Source organism: Ailuropoda melanoleuca, chromosome 5 (assembly GCF_002007445.2).
Source record: "Ailuropoda melanoleuca isolate Jingjing chromosome 5, ASM200744v2, whole genome shotgun sequence".
NCBI lineage: Eukaryota > Metazoa > Chordata > Mammalia > Carnivora > Ursidae > Ailuropoda > Ailuropoda melanoleuca.
Genome location: NC_048222.1, coordinates 33,802,133 through 33,823,836, shown reverse-complemented (window position 1 = coordinate 33,823,836; position 21,704 = coordinate 33,802,133). Strand labels below are relative to the sequence as shown.

General features: G+C 56.9%; 1 protein-coding gene across 2 annotated transcripts in view; it reads left to right on the top strand.

Annotated features, from left to right (window-relative positions):
* Window positions 1-21,419, top strand: part of KCNK5 (potassium two pore domain channel subfamily K member 5) — a 37,967-nt gene extending 16,548 nt beyond the window's left edge. For both annotated transcript variants that reach the window (XM_002926508.4, XM_034660657.1), the window contains exons 2-5: window positions 14,665-14,776; window positions 15,966-16,132; window positions 16,445-16,613; window positions 18,702-21,419. In XM_002926508.4, coding sequence (XP_002926554.3) covers window positions 14,665-14,776; window positions 15,966-16,132; window positions 16,445-16,613; window positions 18,702-19,567 — 1,314 coding nt within the window. In that variant the 3' untranslated portion in view covers window positions 19,568-21,419. The remainder of the gene's footprint in view (window positions 1-14,664; window positions 14,777-15,965; window positions 16,133-16,444; window positions 16,614-18,701) is intronic.
* The last annotated feature ends 285 nt before the right edge of the window (window positions 21,420-21,704 follow it).

The window sequence follows — 21,704 nt, the reverse complement described above, 5'->3', positions numbered from 1 at the left end:
TCCCCTTGGGATGAGAACTGAGAACCTATCTTCCATCACAAATCTGGAAGGAATGGAAGAAGGGGTGACTGATGGACCTTGCAGGGGTTTTCCAGCATCCTTCTGGGGTCCTGCTCCAGGAAAGGTGGAAGACCCAAGGCTGGGGCCGGGGAGTAGGGAGAGGCAGTTTTCAGAGCTGGGGGAAGCATCTGACTGAGAGAGGGCTCTGCTCTAGTGGTTTGTGTCTCTTGAGCCTCCGTTTCCCCATCCGTGTTTGAGCTTCTTGTCCTGCTTCATGCTCAGTGCTAGTACTTGGAGAAGGGCGCGGCTGGAGCCCCAGGGCTTGTCCTGGCCTCAGCGTCAGTCTGCACTTTGTTGTGGTATCTTCCACCATCAAGTGACTTCCTGTCTGCCCGCCTCTCTGGTGAGGACGACCAGCCCTCCTGGGCAGGGCCTGTGCCTTGAGCTTGGCTTGCTTGGCTCACAGCGTCCGTGCAGGTGGCCAGTGCTCAGCACATACTTAACCAGTAGACCCGACTTTGAGCTGCCCAGTGCAAGGTCGTCTGTGTTTCTGGCCCCATCTTTTCCTTGGGTTAAATGAGGTTGGGTGGGTTCTGCATGGGGCATGGGGCTGGTGCCTGGCCAGGTGTGGCCTTCATAGCGGGCAGGCACAGCTGCACTCTTGCCCTCCAGAGAGGGGAATACCCCAGGGCCCCTAGGGGGGAGTGAGGGTGAAGGGGCCCTCTTCCCATCTTGCCATCTTGTGTCTCCACTCTTCCTGGGAGGTGACAGCTGTGTCCTGGAAGCCCACTGTTGGGTCACTTGTGTGGCCCTCCATGGCCCAAGACAGACAGCCGTCTTCAGCAGGCTGGAGGGTAAACAGACCTCCCTAGACAAGCCTCCCACATAGAGTGTTTTGTGGGAAACTGAGTTCTGCTGGGGGACAGGATGCAGCCACGTGTGGAGCTGGTTTCGCTCTCCCGCCTGACCCCTGGGTGACTTGGAAATCTGGTACCACTTACCTTCCTGTCTTTGAGCCTTCCCTGGCCACACACAATGCACCGGGAGTCTGAAAGCAACCTACCCCAGCAGCACGAGGCGTTTAGAAACCCTAAGTTTGTAAGTGAGGCGCATTTCTAGGTTTGCCCCCGTGGACCCGTCCACATCCATCAAACCTTTGGATCCAGAACCTGAGAGTTGGTAGGGAGGCGATGTTATTCCCATTTTACAGGTGAAGAAATGAAGGTCATGGCCTCTAGGGCGGTGGGGGCGGAGATAGTAACCCCATGCAGGCCCCGTGCTGACTGTTGCTGCAGTCTGCTGAGAAGATTGAGGGCTGCCCGGGGCGGGGGGCGGAGGGGCTGAGGGGGTGAAGCCGACCTGAGAAAGGCTTTTGCTTAGAATCACAGCCCTCCTGAAGGAGGGAGCGAGTGAGCTGTGGTCCTGATTCGTTCTGCTGCGTGGGTTTCGCAGTGGATCTGTCTCACAGGCACGATTCTGCTGCTGTGCCTTCCGGAGAGTTTCTGTTTCCTGTCACCCGGCCTGTCCCTGGTCCTGGGCCCCAGGTCCGGGCATGGGAGGCTTCTTCAGCCCCCACACCACCCCTCACCTCACCCAGCCTGTCTGCGCTAGGAGGGCCTGGCTGTACTTTTCCGTACCTTCAGCACAAAACGGCTCTGTTTCTTCACCCCGGTCACGTCCACGCCCCAGGCGGCTGGGGATGGGAGGTGGCCCCGGGGCCGTCCATCCCTGCCAGGCGGAAAAGGCTGAGACGGCTGTGCCTAGTCTGGCCCTGTGCTTTCATGACCTATGTGGGTCGGGGTGGCACTGGTTGCATATATCTGACTCTCATTCCTTTCCCACACTGTTTGGGGATCCTGTTCGTAACTCAACTCTGTGATCTCCACACGGGGCCTTGGTGGCCAGAGCCCCTCATGCAACTGGTGTGTGAAATCCGGGGAGGCTGCCCTTTAGGACAGAGCTCCCCTTGCATCTGGCCCAGGGGTTCTCACCGCTGTTGGGCATTGTGGTCTTGACCCTTGTCTCTGATCGGGACCCCGTCTTCTGGTGGGATTTGATCTGGGCTTTGGGGGTCATGGAGGCAGAAGCTGCTGTCCACCCCCCCTTCCCCGCAACAGGGAGGTGTACCATCCACCCCAAAACGCCTGTGCCACTTCGCCGGTAGTTTCTGGTACAATTTATTCCAGGGAGGATGGAGGCCAGCTGTTGTTCGTCTCCAGCTGGAGACCGAACCAGAGGAAATGGGCTTGAGTGCAGCCGGAGGGATTTAGGTTAGAGTCGGACAATAAGGATGGATTTTGTGACAGGTGGTTGGCCCTCAGGAGGATCCCGCAGGGGGCTTTGTGGAGGGGGGTGGGGTGGGATCATGCTCGCAGGCCAGGGGGCCAGGTTTGGGGGCTGGAGGGGATGTAAGAAACAGGCAGGAGCGTTCCTACATAGTGGAGAAGCTCAAGCTGCCCCCCCATGCAGAATTCCTGCCACCCACCCCCTGAGACCCCTCTGACCTTTTTTTTTTTAAATTAGTGAAGGGGTTTACAGTTTAACCATGTAGTCATCTTAAACAAATTATAATAAATGGGTAAGCTTAATAATTCCTTATCATCAGAACCCCAGGCTTCAAGGGTGGGTGGTTACTTATTACCCAGAGCCGCCAGCCGTGGGTGAAGCAAGAGGGAAAGGAGGAAGGAGCAGGTGGAGGGGCTGCTGCTCAAGGCCCCTGGATGTGGAGAAGTGTGCGGGTGGTCTGGTGTGCTCTGCGATACGGGACAAGAGGTGGGCAGTGTCAGCGACAGCCCTTCTCTCAAGGGTGCAGGTATAACCAGGAGGCAGGAATGTGGCAGGTATCATCAGGACAGGTTTTGTACCATGGAGGCAAGAGTCCAGGGGTGCCAGTGGTGGGGAACCTTATCCTCAGGATCCCAGCAGGGGAGCCCAGGGCAGCAGGCAGCTGTGTCCAGAGGAACAGGGATGGCAGCCACCAGAGCTCAAGAGAGCTTCGTGGAACAAAGCGTCCTGTCCCCCTCACTGGGGTAGCGGGAAAGCAGGGTCATGCACGGGAAGACCTGTGGCCCTCACCCTGTCATGCCTCCTGGACTCCCACCCTTCCCCACCCACCTGCCTCCTTCCTCTAAAATCCTGATGGTTCCAAAGTCTGCAGGGCAGCTGACTCACCAGGGCTAGGACCTCTGGGAGCTTTGGCCTTGAAGACAGGTGGGGTGGGGTGATGCAGGGGAGAGGCAGTGGGGCAGAGAAACGCAGAGCCGTCACCCCTGGCTGCCCGCACCTACCGGGACTGCCCACCTTATCCAGTGGAGCCAGAACCCACCCTAAATACACCGGCACCCATCCTTGTGCCCTGGAAAGGGTGGTTGTAGAAGACATACGTCTTGGAGACTGGGTTACTCATTAATATTGAGTGCTTACTAGTGCCAGGTTCTGCTCTAGGGGTAAGAGATGAGTGAGATCTGCCTTCTGAGCTCACAGCCCATTGCGGGGAGATAAACAGTGGTCCAGATAACAGATACCTAGCAGAATGGAGCCATAAGCACTGTCTCAAGCCCTGGTCTTCTGGGTGGTGGTAGCCGGGAAGGAGGGCATTGCTGTTGATGGCTAGCCCGTCTCCCTTGTCCACAGTGCCAGAGGTCCCATTCAGTAGGTGCACACTTCCAGAGTGGAGGTGGCCTCCCGATCCCCCCTGTCCTTCCCACGTTCACTTTTCTACCTAGTACCTGTTTCTGGAGCACCCCTGGTATGTCCAACACCGAGCCGTGCATTGTTTCATGTAATCTGCATCCCAACCCAACAAAGTCTTCGTACCTCTACTTGCCAGGTAACTGAAAGTGAAGCTCATGGAAGGGAGAGGACATGCTCCAGGTGACCTGCTGGTGAATGGTAGAGCTTGGATTTGAATCCAGTCATGTCTGCTTCAAGCCCAGGCCTTTCCTGCTCTGTCCCTGTGCTGCTCATGGAGGATCTCGAACGTGATATTTGTGATTTTGAAGTGGGTTGGCCATCCCAGTTTGTGTTGTCCAGGCCAGCGTGCAGATCTGAGCCCTGGAGGATGGGAAGCAAGCTGGCAGGGGGGCCAGGGGGAGGGGGCAGCCAGGCTGATGGTGAACTAGATCTCCCTCAGGTCATCAGCCCTGGATGGGGAGATGGCAAGTCAGCAGTTCCTGTGACCTCCTTTGTGGCCTGCTTGAGGGCTGTTTTTAGAAGCCTCGCATGGATGGTGACTTCCCGTGTTTGCTCCTTCCACCCCGCTGCAAGGTCGGGGTAAATCCAAGAGGCATCCCGGGAGTTGGGGACAGGGAGTGTCAGCATACACTCGTCCCAAATGATACCCAAAGTAGATCTGTGCAACCTTTTCATGGCTCTTCGCCACCTGTTACCTGTGCCTACCTGTCTGTTGTCCCCTTCCCTGCTCCAGTTTGGTTGGGATTTCTCAGCCCAGTCCTGGGATGGGTGGCGGATGGTCTGGTTGTTGGGTGGAAAGCGCCCTCAGCTGAGATTCAGGGGATTGTGGCTGGTTCTGCTCAGTGCTTTGTCATCACCGTGCTGTGACTTGTCCCATGTCACTAGCCCTCTCTGATCAATTTCCTCAGCTACAAAATGGGAATAAGACTGTCCTTTTTGCTTCCCTTTCCTACAGGGTCTTGGTCTTAAATGGCATTAGAAGAGTTCTAGGTGGGAGAGGTGCCTGATGATTGTGAGTTTGGGTGAGGAGGAGGCAGCTGCCATCTCAGCGCCCTTCCTGGCTTCCTTGTTAGAGCCACTGAGGGGGGCTCAACAGAGGGGGCTGCTGGCTTGCTTGGGAAGGACAAGCCAGAAGCTGAACACAGTGCAGGGGCCTCTCACTCCCTAGTCCCTGCATCCCGGTGGGGGAGGAAGGGGACTGTTCTGCCCATCTGGCTGTTGGAGGGGTCCTGGCCCAACAGTTTTCTCTGCATCTGTCAAGGCAGAGAGATGTCAGTCATTCCCAGGATTTGGATTCCGGGGACAGGGAGGGAGCCGCATCATGACCCCAGGCCCCAGGTCGCAGCTTCCCAGATAGGGAGCACAGGGGCCAGAGTCACCCCGGGCAGGACAGTGGGTAGAGAAGCTGAGGTGGCCTAAGGACGGCCCTCTTGTCATTAGGTGTCCCAGGACATCCCACCTGCCCTGAGTCCTCGGAAGAGGAAGCAGGAGGTGGACTTTGAGCATACGGCTGTGGAGGGTCCTCTTGTGTGGGTGGGTGGATGGTCGAAGGAAACGCTTTCCTGCTTCCATGGCCGGCTCTCAGGCGGCAGTGCTGTCGGACCCGAGCTGTGCCAGAGAGGTCCCCCATGCCTGCACACACAGGCATTTCCAGTCTTACGCATGGCTGAGCCCTCCAGGTGCCTGAGAACACTTGCTGACGTCCCATCCTGAGCTCAGACCCCACCAGCCCTTCACTGTTTGCTTTAGCCAAACCTGCAGCCCTCCCAGGTCAGCCAGTCCCTGGGCTCAGCTCTCACGGGAGGGGCTCCCAGCTGCCGGGGGATTACCGTCCCAGGCAGAGAACAATGGGGGCAGGGTCACCTGCCTTGTTTTTGTTGTCCCTCCTGAGTACAGGCAGGGCTCCCGGGCCTGAGAAAGTCGGAAACCCAGAGATTTCTGCTGAAAACGTGCTCACCTCTGGCACAGGCTTGCCCCCATGAGCGTGAGATCTAGGAGAGCCTCTGCGCTCTGCAAAGGCTGCTGGGAGATGGTTCAGGAGGGTGAGTGAGGGGAAGGCCAGCACTGGACTGGAGGACAGCCATGCTTCCAGGCCTGCTGCCCTGGCGCCGGGCTGGACTCGGGCCTTCCCCTAATAGGGAGGATGACTGGAGTCTAGGGCAGTGGCTTTGAAATTGGTTGTATATAATATTAGAGTCACCTGGGGCAGCTTTAAGCATCCTATTCCATGCCCCAGACCATGAAGGTAGGACGCAGGCACGAGGACTTTCCCAAGCTCCCGCCAGACGATCTCCAGGTGCAGTCCAGGTGAGGCGGTAGGATAGTGACCCCTAAAGTGTGCATCAAGGATGGGGCGGCAGACCACTCGCCGCCTTGCCTGATAAAGGCTGCGTGGGTTTCTGTAGGTGCGACCAACACTGCAGAGGACTGTGTTTTGTACACAGCCCCACCCGAGATGCCTGGGCTGAGGCAGGGCAGCCGGACCAGTACTGGCCCATTACTTTAAGGACCAGAGAGGAGTGGACGCTCCTGACAGGGGTGGCCTGACTTGCCGGGGACTCAGGAGGAGCTGGAGCTCGTGGCCATGAGCTGAGTCTTGAGAATGAAAATGGGTTTTCTCGAATGTGCTGTGGACTTGGGGACTTGGAAAGTGCTGACCTGGGCTCCGAAGTCATGGTTCGGAGCAGAGGAAAATATGACTTGTACAGGCAGGGGGACCCCAGCAGTCCTAGGCCAGCCTCCTCATTTTACAGAGAAGGAGGCGGGCCGAGGTCAAGGGTTCCTGGAGAATCTCAGCAAGCGACTGGCAGAGCAGAGCTTAGCCTAGCATACCTCCAACGGTTTGTCTTTCCTTCTTCTAAAAACATCATAATTACTTCAGGTAGGCCCTGGAGCAAAGCTGAAAGCTGCAGATAAGCAAAAAAGAAGTTTACAAAGTCCACACTCAGTCGCTGAGGTCTGGTCTCAACTGAGGCGCCGTGTGGCCCCGCCCCCTCGGGTTCCTGCAGCTGCCGCGGGCACCTGACCCGTCCCGGGAGCCGCTGGGCCTGCAGCTGGCAGGGGTAGCAGGTGGCACCACCTGGCCCCTGCCTGTACCCTGCTCCTCAGGTGCGGCTGCCCTCCCAGCCACACCCTGGTCACCAGGGCTGAAGCGGGAGGTCGGTGAGAATGCTCAGGACAGGGAGGTGGCAGCTTGGAGCCACATGCACACGCACACACCCATCACCGCTTTGCGCGAGGCAGTGAGGGGCCGCACATCAGAATCCCCGGTGGAGCCCAGGTCTGCTGCACAGAACACCAGCCGGGGGGGGCGCAGGCCCTGTAGTCATTTAAACTAATGGGTGGTTCCGTTGGGCAGCCTGGACTGAGAGCCACTGCCTTGAGGGCTGTGTGGGATCTCAGGTCCCTGAGCCTCAGTTTCCTCATCTGGTAACCATCGCAGCAGCCCCTGCCCCGTCGCCAGTGAGGGAAAGCTAGAGAAGTTAGGTCCCTCTGAGCAGTGCAGAGGGAGAGAGGATGGAGATCATGGAGGGTTTAACTAACAGTCTTCAACTCTCATTGGTCTCAGGAATAATCATTAACAGGTGGTCACCTTCTGGCCAAAACACGTTTGCTCTGCCAGTAGTCCCAGAAGGGACCGGCTGATGGGGGACTGGCCCAGCAGCTGGACAGACCAGCCCCTGACACACCCACTTCTGCTTCTCAAACTGCTCTAGGGAGTCCGCACACAGGCTCTGGGGTCCTCCTCCCTTCCTCCTTTTATTTGTTCATTAGTTCAGGTGTTAAAGGATTTGAAAAACATTGTTCTAAACAAGCGCAAACTGCAAATACTTGCTTGGAAAGTACCTGAGGTAGGTTTACTAACCTCCACTTCCATCTGTCCTGTTCAGAACACCCCCTTATAGGGCCTTGACCCCACTCGTGGCCCCCTGTTCTGAGGGGTTCTTTGTTAGACTAGATGGATGTATGGACAGACAGGAACATGCAGAGTGAGCCCAGCAGGGGCCAGGTGGTAGGTAGACATTGTGAAGCTGGGGGCAGTGGGGCGGGGAGCTGGGACTGGGGTTCAGACAGGCTCAGCCCCTCCTGGCAGGCACGGTGTTTGGGGACTTAGCATGTGGCATTGTTTCCTTCCCAGCCTGCTTGCCTTGCTTGGCTGTTCAGGAAACTAGTCAGGGTGTCTGGGAAGCTCCATGTGGTAGAGACCGGGAGAGATGGGCCTTCTTCCTCCAGAGAAAACGTTAGCACACACCCTCGCCTCCAGCCCCTCCAGCTCCAGCTGATCCCCTGTCCCCCTCTTAAGTTGTTTTGGTCCCCATCGATGTCGGAGAAGTCACCCTGTGCCCTGAAGGAGCAGATTGGTCAGATTGTGAAAGGACACCTTTCACTCTTAGAACAGAAAGAGGTGGGAAAAGGGGGCAGGTATGAGGAAGCTTGGGGACAGTGTCTCCTGTTCTCACCCAGGCCTGCCCTCCAGGTGCAGGGAAGTTAACCCCTCACTTTGATCTAGCCTTGGGGTCGCAGTCTCAGGTCCTTGCAGGGTCTGGTTTCCTGACGGACACATGTAAGGAGTCATAGCACTGGTTGCAGACCTGTTTGTTCACTGCTGACGATGACAGCCTGCGTTGATGTCCCATATACTTTTTGTATGCTTGGGGTAGGTGTTATTCTTGGCAGATGGAGAAACTGAGGCTAATAGGCTACGTTATTTACCCAGAGACTTGGTGTTAGCATTTGGGAGCCCCCCTAGATTTACTGCCAGGTCAGTGCCACGGAGAGGGCATGAGAGCCGTCCACCTCCCTAGGTGCAGGGCTCTGGCTGGGCCGCACAGGGGCTTGCAAGCACTCACTGAGGAAGGTGCCGGGCTTCTTACTGAAGTGTTGCTACCAGGGGCGACTTACATTCCTTTTTCTGCTCTCTGTTCACCCGCTGCCCACAGGACAGTTTGCGCAGGGGACTGCTTCCCCTTCCTGCAGAAAAGACAGCCCTTCAAGGCTCCTCAGGCACTCTCCCAGCCCCACTGCCACTCGCTTTGTTGCCATTTACCTGCCTCCCTCACCCCACCCCTTCCCCAGCCCTCTGCTGCCCCCAAAGTCTAGCAACTGCTCCCCCGACCCCACCCTCAGTTCCACTTCAATGCGGGTGGTTTCCGTGGCCCCACCAGCCCCCACCCTTGCTGGGGTCTGACTCTGCTTCCCGCTCTCCTGCTGGATAAAGTCCTCCACCTTGTTGCTAACGTATTTAGTTAAAACTTAACTGCAGAACAATGCTGGGAAAGGGTTGAAGGAAGGGGACTGGAGGATAAGTTAGTCTAGGCCAGAGAATAGACGCTCATGTTAGTTCGTTTCCTCACCCACCTACCAAGTATTTGTTGAGCACCTACTATGTACCAGGCAGTGTTCTAGGCGCTGGGAATACAGCAGCAGCAAAGAAAACAGATCAAAAAGCCCTGCTCTTATGAAGCTTATGAATGTTCTAGGGAAGTCTGCATTCCTGCAGACGTTTCTCTCTCAAGGGCTTGGGAGGTTGTGTTCCTGACACCTGGCTCCACTCCTTGTAGCGAAGCCCCCCTGCGTCCCCTGTCCCCGTCTGTTGGTGGCACACGGGTTGAAAGCCAGACCGCCCAGTTCACTCCCCAGCTCCACCGCTGAGCAGCTCTGTGACCTTGGGCACCCTACTTTACTAGCCTCTGTGCCTTATAGTCCTCATCTGTAATTGGGGGTCACGGCCCCCACGTTTCAGGGTTGTGAAGATTCAATGAGCTAAGTGATTTTAGGTGCTTGGTTGGTATCTGTCACTTCGGTGCTCAAAATCAGCAGCTCCTCAAATATCAACTATTCTGATCTATGAAATAAGTATTCATAGGCGGTGCCCCGCCCACCTCACAAGGGGGCGCTGGGAGGGCCAGGTGAGTGGAGTGATAAAAGTCCTTTCTGTCTTACCAAGCACCCTGCCAGTGTGTGGACCTCAGGGTGAAATGCAGCCAGGGATGGGTAAAGGCCGCTCGGCTTGCATGCCCCCCACTGCCTGTGGGTCCAGGGGAGGCTGGCATCGAGGAGGCTCCTTATGGCTGCATTCCGCATGGCGGAAAGAGCTCTGTGGTCCATACCTGATGTCTGTCTGAGAGCTGGAGACCAGATGGGGAGTAGCTCCTTGGGTGCCTGATAGCTGCCATCCCCAGCCAGGCTGCCACCCCGACTCCAGTGCCCTGTCCCTGCACACCCGGGTGGATGAGGGGAGAGGCCTGACCTCAGCCCCACCTGCCCGGGTCTGAAGGTAGGCATCGTGTCCCAAGGCCCGGGACTGCCCACTTATCAGGATGAGTCTCTCCAGGAAGGGGAGACCTGGCAGCTGCCTCTGCCTGGGAAACCCCCGATCCCCGGGGGATGCAGAGCTGTCCGGGAACCCTGTTTCGCGGACAGCGAGAGCCCAGGAGGGTGGGGTCAGGGCAGCCGGTTGCCTGAAGCCAAGGCAAGGGCATGTTGCCTCCCTGGAGGCCTGGCTAGAAATGCTGAGCTCAGGTCAGAGTGGATGGACTGGTTTTAGGGCACTGTTTTTTCAGCTGGTGCAAAGGGGTGGAAGTATGCACTGGCCTCCTTCCTGTGGCCTTTGTGGGAAGGGGGGGGGAGGATAACCGTGTCTAGTCAGGGCTCTCCTGGCTTTGCTTTGAGCATTCTGACCTTAGGCTACTTACTTAACCTCTCTAAGCTTTAAATTTTCATTTGTAAAATGGAAAAAATTACGGTATCTTCCCAGTAGGATTCTGTCCTCATTAAATGAGCCACAGGCAGTAAAGTGTTAGCACAACACTTGGTGCATAGAAAGCCCTCAATAAATCACAGCTGCTTTATCATGAGGCCGACCCAGGCGGGAGCTCTGCTCCTTCCCGAGACAAGAGCTGGGCCCGGGCTGTGTGCAGTATCCCCTTCTCCCATCACTCTCCTGGGTTATGTGGAAAATGAAAATATTGTCTTGTAGGAATTTGGGAGCCAAGTTAAAGAATCCTGTGAGTGAACAGGGGCCGCCTCCTCCTGCGAGAGCTATTTCCCTAACCCGGGAGACAGGACGCTGTGTCTAATGGGGTGCCAGCCTGGCTCTCCCATTCCACTCTCCGTAACCCAGGGATGACCTCAGTCCTGGGGCAGGCCCTGTGTTCTGGGAGACCTTCCCCTCCACCCTGTGGGACCCTGGCCGTAACCATTGAGCTGTCCCTGCCAAAGCTGCAGCTACACATGGTGGGAACAGGGAGCAGGCCCCCAAGTCCACATCGGGACTTCTGCCCCCACCCCGCAGGCTCCCTTTTCCTCACCTGTCAGAGTAACACCTGGCAGGATCGAGTAACACCTGGCAGGATCGCAGGAAGAGCCAGTTAGGTAATATGTGCATATACACCCCAGCAAGGGGTGTCCGCCATTCAGCAGCACAAAAATCCTACTTCACGCCCCAGCATTGGGATGGAGCCAAGCTGATTCCCAGGCCAGCTGCTTGGTGCTCTTGGGCAGAGAGGAGGCAACAGCAAGGGGCGCTGGGGGTGCCCAGGGGGCAGCTAGAGCAGTGAAGGGAGGTGGGGGGAGCCCCACTGACTTAAAAGCAGACAGTCCGGAATCTAGTCCAGTTCTCCCACTTGACCTCTCTCAGCCTGTTTCGTGACATGCCCAGTGGGCAGGACTGCCATGGGGTCACTGTGAGGGCTGGTGGTGCTTCTAGCTCTGGGGACACTGGGACCCTTCAGAGTGCCCCTCTCTGGATGACCATGCGGGGATAATGGAGGTCCTGGGGGAAGTGTCTGGGATTGCGGCTCCCCAGTAACGAATGCAGGGCTGGATGCTGGGGCTGCACGCTGTGCCCCAAAAGGCATAGCATTGGCAGGGGGAAAGGCAGGAAACCCAGCTTGTCCACCTCAGAGCTCCCAACCGTAACGCCCTCTTTGGTTACCCTGTTTGCCACTCTCCTGTTGGGTGTCTCCTCAGCACTTACTGACTCCCAGGTCACGGATTGCCTTTGGGAAGCCGGTGTTTCTCAGCGGGGGCACTGTTGGCGCCGTGGGTTGGGCTGTCCTGCGTGTCGTGGGGCATCCAGCCCCATCACCTGGCATAGATGGGTGGGAGGACAGAGATTTTGTCTCCTCACGGGACCTCCACGGTGCCTGCCGCAGCATCTGACACAGACACTGCTCCCCACTTGGCATTTCCAGACGCTCTCAGAGGGTGCTGCCACCCACCCAGCTGAGCATTGCTGATTCTGGTCACCCCTGGACATCCCTGCTGTGCTGTGGTCACCCTTGCTCTAAACACTTCCCACTACCAGAAGTGGACGACTGCCCAGAGCAGTGCATTCTCAGGTAGCTCAGTACCCAAAAATGCCACCCCGGTCCCCTCTCAGTTAGCAGGTCCTGTGAGGCCCGACACCCAGAGTGGCGCAGAGATCCCTGTGTGCGGCCCAGCCCTGAAGAGATAAGGTGTTGACGCTGCCTGAGATTTTATTTACTTTTCTGGTGTTTGCTAGTTTGTGGTCAGGTGAAACCCAAGGACTTCTCCTGTCGATCCTGGGCTGGCTTTTCTAACCCTAAGTGTATGACATGAAAATAGTAAAAGGTAATCCTGTCCTGTTAGTTCGGGCCCATCTTCCCCAGGAGAGGTGATTCTGAGTTCCAGACTGCCGTTGGCTGTCTCCCCATCCCGGCCCTGTCTCCAACTTTGCATCCTTTGCAGAGTAGACGGGTCGGCCCTCTACGTATGTCTTTTCTGTGTTGTTGATTAAAATATGGAAGAGGCCAGGCCTTTAGCATGATCGTGGAGACCCTCAGGCCAGGCTGATAAAGATCAGTACTTCTTGGTGGTTTATCTGCTTTGAAAGGGGCCCAAATTAATCCCAGCTCCGCCCTACATTTCTCTGTCTTGTCCACATGAAATATCTGCAAGCCCATCTGTTCAGCTGCCTCGTTGACATCTAGATTTACTGCATTCCACCCAACTTCAAGGGTTTGCAACCGTTCGAAGCGGGAGATGCACTTAGCTGAGCGTGACTGGTTCTTGATGGACCTGCGCTCGCTTCTAGTGCCCACCAGTTTCTCTTTGGAATGCGCCGGCATTCTGCCGTCCCCATTTAGACATCTGCGAGGGCTCTGGTTTGAGTTTCGAGATTCCACCCCCTTCATCTGTGTGAGAAGAGGGACAGCGCTCGTGTTCCCGAGACTCCACGGAGATGACCACACTTGGTGCCCCAAACGCATGGTCCCCTGCTCAGTGCTGTGGCCTCTCCTTACACTTTCTTTTTGTCTGTCGGCTGAGCTCCACGGCACTTCTTGCTCTCCGCTCTGCAGCGGGCTGCTGAGATGATGAAGGGCCAAAGGGAGCCGCCGTCTGTTTCACATTAAGACACGGGACCCTGCTCCTTTTCATTCTCCTGCTTCAGACATAGGTTTAATTTTTTAGAAAACCTTTCAGATGGACCTGGAGGCCCCTTGGGGTGTAGATGTGCTGGTGCGCTCTCCCATGGAAGTGGCCTGGCCAGCTAGACAGCCGGCTGGCTGAGAGGAGGGCTTCAGGCCGCCTGCTGCCCCTCGGCGACACGGCTCCCCGGCTTGCAGAGATGTGCTGGAAACGCCGCGAGGAGGCAGGCAGCGGGTGGTGTGGTTTGATGGCCTGTCAGATGAGCATGTCATCATGGAAAATTCTTTATGAAATCTGCAGATCCGTTTCCACGGGCCTGCTGCTGCAGCTGCTGCAAACTGCTCCTTCCTTCAGAACAACCCCAGCCCCTCCCTTGTTTCCCACTGAACTTCAGTCATGCCGCGCTGGCTTAGAACTGCGGCCTTTCCGTCTCTCTCTTGCTTCCATTCCTCGCCCTTCTGTTCTCCCTCAGTCCCAGGCTTGAGTTTTGTAGAGAATCCCACTGAGTTTCCTGGTCTCTGGATTGGGTGGCCCACCCTGGGGTCTCCTTGGGGGCAGAACTGGAACTCCTGGTTTACATCCTGGGCCCTGCTTGTGAGCCTTCTGCTGGGGTCCACACCCTGCCATCTGTAGGCTGGGGGGAACAGTGGCAGGACTGAAGGATGGGGAGGTCAGAGGCTGTTCTGGGCAGGTTGAAGCAGGTTTGGCCGCTGTTAAAGTTCCTGGAATAGATAAGGCTTCTTCTGGGGCCACCAGTTGATCTCCCACAGGCCACTGGGAGCCCTTTGGGGACTGAGCACATGACTTTGAGTCACCCTGAAATGTACACCACACCTCTGGTGATCTGTGCTGGCCTAGACCTTGAAATTGCTCGGCCCAGGGCAGAGAGACAGATCCAGAGAAGAGAGGGAAGGAGGAGCTTGTAGGGGAAGAGTATGATAGAGTCCCAAGCATGGGGAAAAGGGAGCCAGCTGATGCGTATGCCCAGATGACAGATCCAGGAGGACAATGAGCTGGGGCGAGGGGTGGCTGGGGGTCCCTCCCAGGTCTGTCCTGCAGTAGAAGACTTCTCTGTGGAGGACTGTATAGGGCACAGGCATCCGATGTTTCCGAATCACATGTGCCTTCTTTGTGGCGGAACAGTCTAGTACAGTGGTTCTCAAAGTGTGGTCTCTGGCCCAGTAGCGCAGCAGCTGGAAACTCATTAGAAATGCAAATTCTCTGACCCCTTGCCAGACCTGCCGCATCAGACTCTGGAGGTGGGGCCCAGCAGTCTGTATTTAACAAGCTCTCCAGGGGATGCAGGTGCGTGCTAGTCAGTGTGAGAAGCCCTGGCTCAGTGAGAGAACCGACTTTAAAGGCAGAGTGCCTGAGTTCACATTCTTACCAGCTGTGTTAACTTGGGCAAATCACTTAACCTCTCTGATCCTCCAGAAAATGTTTCATCATCTATAAATTGGAGGCAGTAACTGCCACCTTGTTCTCGTGATGATTAAATAACAGTGCTCATATGGAGTTAGTTGCACACACTGCTGTCACTTCGAAATCATCTGTGTCACTTTGTGTCTCTCGTTCTAGGTGGTGTCTGATGCTGCAGGACAGGGTGTGGCCATTACCGGGAATCAAACCTTCAACAACTGGAATTGGCCCAATGCAATGATTTTTGCAGCCACGGTCATCACTACGATCGGTAAGTCTTCTGGGACCTTCAGGATACCCACGTCCGTGCCCTCGCTCCACGGAACCTTATAAGAGTCCGGCCCTGGTCCCATGGCCTTCAGTTGCGTTGCATTCTTTTAACACTTTCCTGGGGGTTTAGTAAGTCCTTGGCGACTGGCCACACTTAGGAGACTTTTCCAGGAGTCCTCACCTGGGCTCCTGGAGCAGAAATGACACAGCCTGATAGCCTGAGACATGCAGGAGGTCAGACAGGTTGTGCACTGCACCAACCCAGCCCATGCTTGCTCACCGGGCTGGGTGTCTCTTCTGGTTATCGATGGCTGCATTTCCAACCACCCCAGAACTTAATGGCTTAAAGCACAACTTATTATTATCTTTCACTGTTCTGTGGATTGGTTGGGTTCAGCTGGTTGGTTCTTGCTGGTGGTTGGTAATGGCGGTGGCAATCCTGTGTCTGCGGCTGGAGTCAGCCAAAAGCACTATTGGCTAGACATCTGGGATGGCTTCTTCCATCACATATTTGATAGTGGACTCTGGCTGTTGGCTGAGAGCACGGCTAGGGATGAAAACGCAGTGACTCGGGCAGCTGGCAGTATGGCAGCTGGATTCCAAGGGGGAGAATCCCCAAAGTGAGCATTTCAGGCCATCCCAGGGAGAAGCAACAGGGCTTCTTAGACTTAGCCTGTCCAGCACCACTTGCATTGCATTTGCTGGCCAAGCTGGCCACGGCAGCCCATCTTCCGACGGAGCGGATTAGACGGGGGCCGACGTGGCAGCAGCACGCTCGCGCAGGAAGGGAGGGGATTAAGAATGGCCATCTTTAGAGACCACCTCCCAGGGTACCTCTGGGGTGTCTCCCCAGAGAAGGCTGTTTGTAATTTGCACAGTGGTGCCGTATAGACTAGTGGAAGGCTTGCGGTGATGAAGGCTTTGTCCGGCAGGGAGCTCCCAGTCTGATGGAGGAGACATAGCCCATGCCATCCTGCTAGCTTTATAAATGATCATGACCGTAGTGTAGTGAAGTGAAATTGCACTTCTTAAGGATTGATACTAGATCAATATCAAGGGATCGTCGAGAATGTGGTCGTGTGGTTGTGGGTATAGGTGGGGGTGCGTAGTGGAGGCAGGGGCCCATGCTGCGTCTGGGTCCATCACCTCCGCTGTGGCTCTCTGTGCCCCACTCTCTTCTTCTTCCTCAGGCTATGGCAATGTGGCTCCCAAGACCCCTGCCGGACGCCTCTTCTGTGTCTTCTATGGTCTCTTTGGGGTGCCGCTCTGCCTGACGTGGATCAGTGCCCTGGGCAAGTTCTTCGGGGGACGTGCCAAGAGGCTGGGCCAGTTCCTCACCAAGAGAGGCGTGAGCCTGGTATGTCCCCACATCCTAGGTGCTGGGCGGTGCTGGGGGGACCGTGGCAGGTGATGGGAGGATGGGAAAGATCCGAGAATGGACAAAGGTGCTGGAGCAGGTGACACGAGGGCAGTTTCAGGGCCCCCTGGCCCCTGGGTGAGGCTGGGAACGGTGCTCCTCGCCCTTTCCTGGGTCGTGAGCCTCTTCCCAGGTGTGGGTGCCAGCTGGCCTCCCACCTGGCTGCCTCCCCGGCCTTCCGGGTGCCCCTGCTGAGTTTCCCCAGTCTCTGCCACGGGTCTGACTTGGTCTCCCCACCTGCCCCCTCATCAGCGGCAGGCGCAGATCACGTGCACAGCCATCTTCATTGTATGGGGCGTCCTGGTCCACCTGGTGATCCCGCCCTTCGTGTTCATGGTGACCGAGGAGTGGGACTACATCGAGGGTCTCTACTACTCCTTCATCACCATCTCCACCATCGGCTTCGGCGACTTTGTGGCTGGTGAGTCCTGCCTTTCTCCCCGTGCCTCTGCCTCTCCGCCTTCTCTTTCTCTGCTTTTCCACCTGCAATTCAGCTGACCTTTACTGGGGTCCCAGCAGGTGCTCAGTGTCCTGGGCAGCAAACCCCCGCCCCCGCCCTGCCAAAGGGGTCCTCTTCTGTTTCCATTTCTTTCTTGGGTCATAGCTTTTCCTGCTTGTCCTAGGCCTAGGTTCACTAAGGGCTGGGGGTAGGTCCTTCCCCACTACAAGGTTTGAGCCTGTTACTCAGAAAGCCCCAGCTAAGCTAGGGGCCCCCTTCCTGTCACAGAGCTGCCTGCCTTGCATCCCATCACACGAGTGGAGGGAGCTGTTCTAGAGGCTTGGCTCACAGGCCCGAAACTTTCCTCTTGCCACAGGCAGTTTAGAGACAAGAGAGGCCTTCTCCTAAGCTGCCCCACCCTCCGGGGCCCGGGATAGTCCCTCCCACTCCTCCCCTCCTTAATCCAGGCAGGTGATAAAATTCTTTGGCCCCAGCCTCTCTCAGACCTGTGCCTGTGGCCTGCACTGCATCTTGGCCCTTCATCTTCTTGACCCGTTTGGCTGCACTGACCCCGCGTTTGTTCCCTCAGTGCCTGTTGCCCTGCCCAGCCGACCCCAACCTTTGCTCCAGGGGCCTCTGGTCTCCTCCCTCCCCCTTCCTAGGGGGCAGGAGCAGGTCACCACCCTTCTGCCTCATTGTAAGGGGAGACTCCAAATGCTAGGAGGGGCGGCTGAGTGGTGGGGGGAACAGGAAAGAGGCCCGAACACTCTCCTGACCTCAGCAGATCAGGGCCTGCTGTCTTAGGAGATAAATTTAGACGGGGGCACAGCTCTGCCATTGTCTAAGGGACCCTGAGCGGGCAACGAGGAGCCTTTGTACTGGGCAAGTGGGGTATATTTAGCCACACTTTCTCAGCTCCATCAAGACCTCAGACCTCTCCCTCAGTTTCCTCATCTGCAAGATTGGCTTAAAAAGAATAGCACCTACCTAACAGGGAGCAGAAGATCAAATTAGTGCTGAGGGTAGGATCCAGCTTTGTTAGTACGCACTGCGCTTGTCTTCACACCCTGCCTGCGCCCAACAGCCCCGGGCATCCCTCAAAGACACCTCTTGACTCCAGCGGCAAACACAGCACCTGTCTTCAGGGACCTCTAAGTTGATGAGGATGGTAGAGTCTGCCCTGTGGGAACCCCTCTCTGGAAGAAGCCCGCTTCCCCTAGTCCCTTTTCCAGATTGCTCCCAGTTGGAAGGTGGGGTGGGGGCAGGATATATAATAATGCAGACCAATGTGCCTAGAAATGTAAAGTTAAGCTAGAAATCTCATGATGCTGGAGTGTAGGAGATCAGTCAGAGCCGTGCAGGGTGACCCTGGAGGACTCCCTGGAGCAGGTGTCAGGAGCCTGGCCTCAAAGGAGGAGGATATGGAGTGGCAGAGCCCTCTAGACCATGGGAAGGGCCAGTCTGAAGAAGGCAGAAACAGGAAGTCGGGGGCAGCCAGATCCCACTGAAGGTGAATCAAGGCTTTCGAGAACAGTTTCTGCTGGGACCACTGTGCACAATCCTCTTGGCCCAACCACCAGCCCCATTCACATTAAACCAGTGAGTCCATCCCCAGCAGTGAAGATGCCAGCCACTCGCTCACTTAATTTCCATCCTGGTTTTAACGGTGACATATATGCCCCCCACAGTGCCCAGAACAGCTTGATGTGGTACAGTGCATCATCGAAGGGCAGACATTCACGAACTATGTCCTGACCTGTGTGTTGGCTGCATTAACAGCCACCCCACTGCTTGGCCCTGGAACCTACCTTACCCCAGGGAACTGCTCTCCTGACTTCTGACAGTCGAGGACACTGAGGCTCAGGCAGGTTGGGGACTAAGATAGGGATGTGAATGACTGGACCATCAGGATGATAGAACAGTCTGTTTTCTAGTCCTTTCTCTCACCATGCATCCCATTCTATGTCCTGACACTGTGCCTGCTCTCAGAGACCACGGCTGTGGCCTGGACGCGCAGCCAGGTCCCTGCTGACCCCCTTCTGACCCTCGGGGCTTCCTGTCCGTCTGCAGGTGTGAACCCCAGCGCCAACTACCACGCCCTGTACCGCTACTTTGTGGAGCTCTGGATCTACCTGGGGCTGGCCTGGCTGTCCCTCTTTGTCAACTGGAAGGTGAGCATGTTTGTGGAGGTCCACAAGGCCATCAAGAAGCGGCGGCGGCGGCGGAAGGAGTCCTTTGAGAGCACCCCACACTCCAAAAAGGCTCTGCAGATGACTGGGAGTACGGCGTCCAAGGACGTCAACATCTTCAGCTTTCTGTCCAAGAAGGAGGAGACCTACAATGACCTCATCAAGCAGATCGGGAAGAAGGCAATGAAGACGAGCGGGGCAGGGGAGAGGGTCCCAGCACCGGGGCTGGGCCCTAAGGGGGGTGGGCTGCCAGCCCTCCCCTCTTCCCTGTCCCCGCTGGTGGTTTACTCCAAGCACCGGGTGCCCAGCTTGGAAGAGGTGTCTCAGACGCTAAGGAGCAAAGGCCATGTATCGCGGCCCCCCAGTGAGGAGGCCGGGGCGGGGCCCCCCAAGGAAGGCTCTCCGACCCCTGAGGTGTTCATTAACCAGCTGGACCGAATCAGCGAGGAGGGTGAGCCGTGGGACGCCCAGGACTACCACCCGCTCATCTTCCAGAATGTCAGCATCACCTTTGCAAACGAGGAGGCCGGCCTCTCAGACGAAGAGACATCCAAGTCCTCCATTGAGGACAACCTGGCTGGGGAGGAGAGGCCCCAGGAGAGGGCCGAAGCCGAGGTGCCCCTGAACCTGGGCGAGTTCCCCTCGTCGGACGAGTCCACATTCACCAGCACTGAGTCTGAGCTCTCTGTGCCTTACGAACAGCTTATGAACGAGTACAGTCAGTCGGACTGCCCCAGAGGCACGTGAGGCAGGGCCGGCTCCCCACCCCACCTCTGATGGCTTCTGTTCCCCTCAACCTGGGGCATCCTACTACGGCGGAGACCTCTGCCCTCTGGTGGGGGGCAGCCCTGGAACTGGGAGTGGGGGGCCAGGGGCCTTCCTCACCTTCCATCCCCTCCAGCTAGATGCTACTGGTCAAACTCGGCGTGTGCCCAGGACCGGGCCTCTGTTCTCTGGCTGAATGGGCACCCTGGCAGCGGGGGGCGTCTGGCCTGAGCATGCCTGATGTATTTGATGGTTCAGAGACGTGTGTGGGCTGGCAGGTGACCCTCTGGGAGGCCTGCACCTGCATGGGTCTTCAGATGTCCTTCGGTTGAGCGTGTGACACGGTTCTCTTAGGCTCGAGGCCCCAGCCGTTTGAGTTCACAGTATTAATGAGCTCCTGTGTGCCCGGCACGGAGCCAGCTATTTCGGAAAGAGAGGGAGGGGGGCAGTGTGAGCCCTGGGTCCTGCCTTTGCAGGGGTACAGCAATGGTGTGGGGGTGCTGAGCACTTCAGCCCCTCAGCAAACAGCAGGGTGCTGCGTGGGGCGTGTGTATACACACCCCCCAGTCCCACCTTGTCTTCCTGACTATCAGGCCCTACTGCAAAGCTCAGTAGGGAAGAGGTGCCCAGGGGAAGGGAAAGAGGAGATCCCAGGTAGACGCTGAAACACTCCTAAGACACAGGACCCCAGTCAAGCTCTGAGTTGGCCCAGGGTCCTACTCCTTCTGGTTTTGCTCAGACCAAGCCACCCGGAGCCCAGTTTCCTGAAACACCCTTAGGCCAAGTGACGGCAGACTCAGGCTTCCTCCCTCCCTGGGAACGCTGCGAAAAGAGAGGGCAGCAGTAACCAAGGAGCTGCAGGGCTGAGCTCGGCTCTGCTCCTTCTGTCCCCAGCCTCCCCTGTGCCCAGAACAAGGACCTCATGGCTCCCTGGCCCCCCTGGCCCCCATGGTGGGGGAGGGTGAGTCGCTTTTGGCTTACACGTGGGAAGGGCCAAAGATGTGAATCCACTCCCCCGCCCCCGCAGCCACGGTTTGTCATTTGTGTGCGCGCGTGTGCGCGTGTGTGTATGTGTTTAAGAAAAGACTGGAGACCAGGGGAGCAAAAGATAATGTGAAACTGTACACAGACTATTTCTGGTGAGGGGCCGGCAGAGTTCTCGGGTTCTCTGCGATGTGCACCCCAGGGCCGGCCCTCTCTGCCCTGTATGTTTTGTTATTTTTTAAATAAACTGCTGTTTTGATGTACCTGGCATCTGTTGTTGGCTTCCGAGCCAGAGGGGAGAGGAGTCGAGCAGGCTCCCAAGATTGGGATGTTACATGTTCGCCCTCCTGCCCCCAATTCAGCTGGGCCTTTCTTGGTGAGCTCAGCCAAAGTCACGCTGTCGAAGCCCCCACGCAGAGTGGGGGGAAGGCACTGAGAAGCAAGTGAGCACGGTCGCGGAGAGGCATCCCTCACAGGTGACTGGCGCTGGCCAGGAGGCAAGTGATAACCCTTGACCCCAACACCCTCTCTGCCTCTCAGTCCCCTCCCCAGTACTGTGGGGCCGGACCCCACCCACCCCCCGACATGTGAAGACCACCGGTGATGGGCTTGTGTCCCCCCGCCGGCATTCATCCTGTGACCCAGGGCTGTGCTGGCTGGGCCGCTGGGTGAGAAGGAGCGGCCTTCTGTTCTTCTGTGAATGTTTCAATGAATTCATCCTCGTTTCCTTGCCCCACCTTGTTGGCGTGTTGCTGGCTGTCCTGGACTCACACACTATATGTACATACTGGCAACGATGTCAAATGTAATTTATTTTAACATTTTTACAATAAAGCCTTAAAGATGGACAGGCCAGCCTGGCGTGCGCTGTGTGGGGGCAGTCTGGTAGGAGGATTGGGGGCGGGGAGAACGGACAACAGTGTGAGTGTCACGGTGAGGATTGGGGTGGTCCAGGAGGGAAAGGAAAAAAAAAAAGGAGGTGGGGGAGGGGCCAGCTAGTTAAGATGAGGCGGTCAGGATGGGCTTCTTGGAGGAGGTGACAGTTAAGGGTCTGAATGCGGCTGGGGAGGAGCCTTGCAGAAAGGATCCTAGAACCGGGCAGTGGTGGGTATCCTCCAAACTGTCTGCAGCCTGC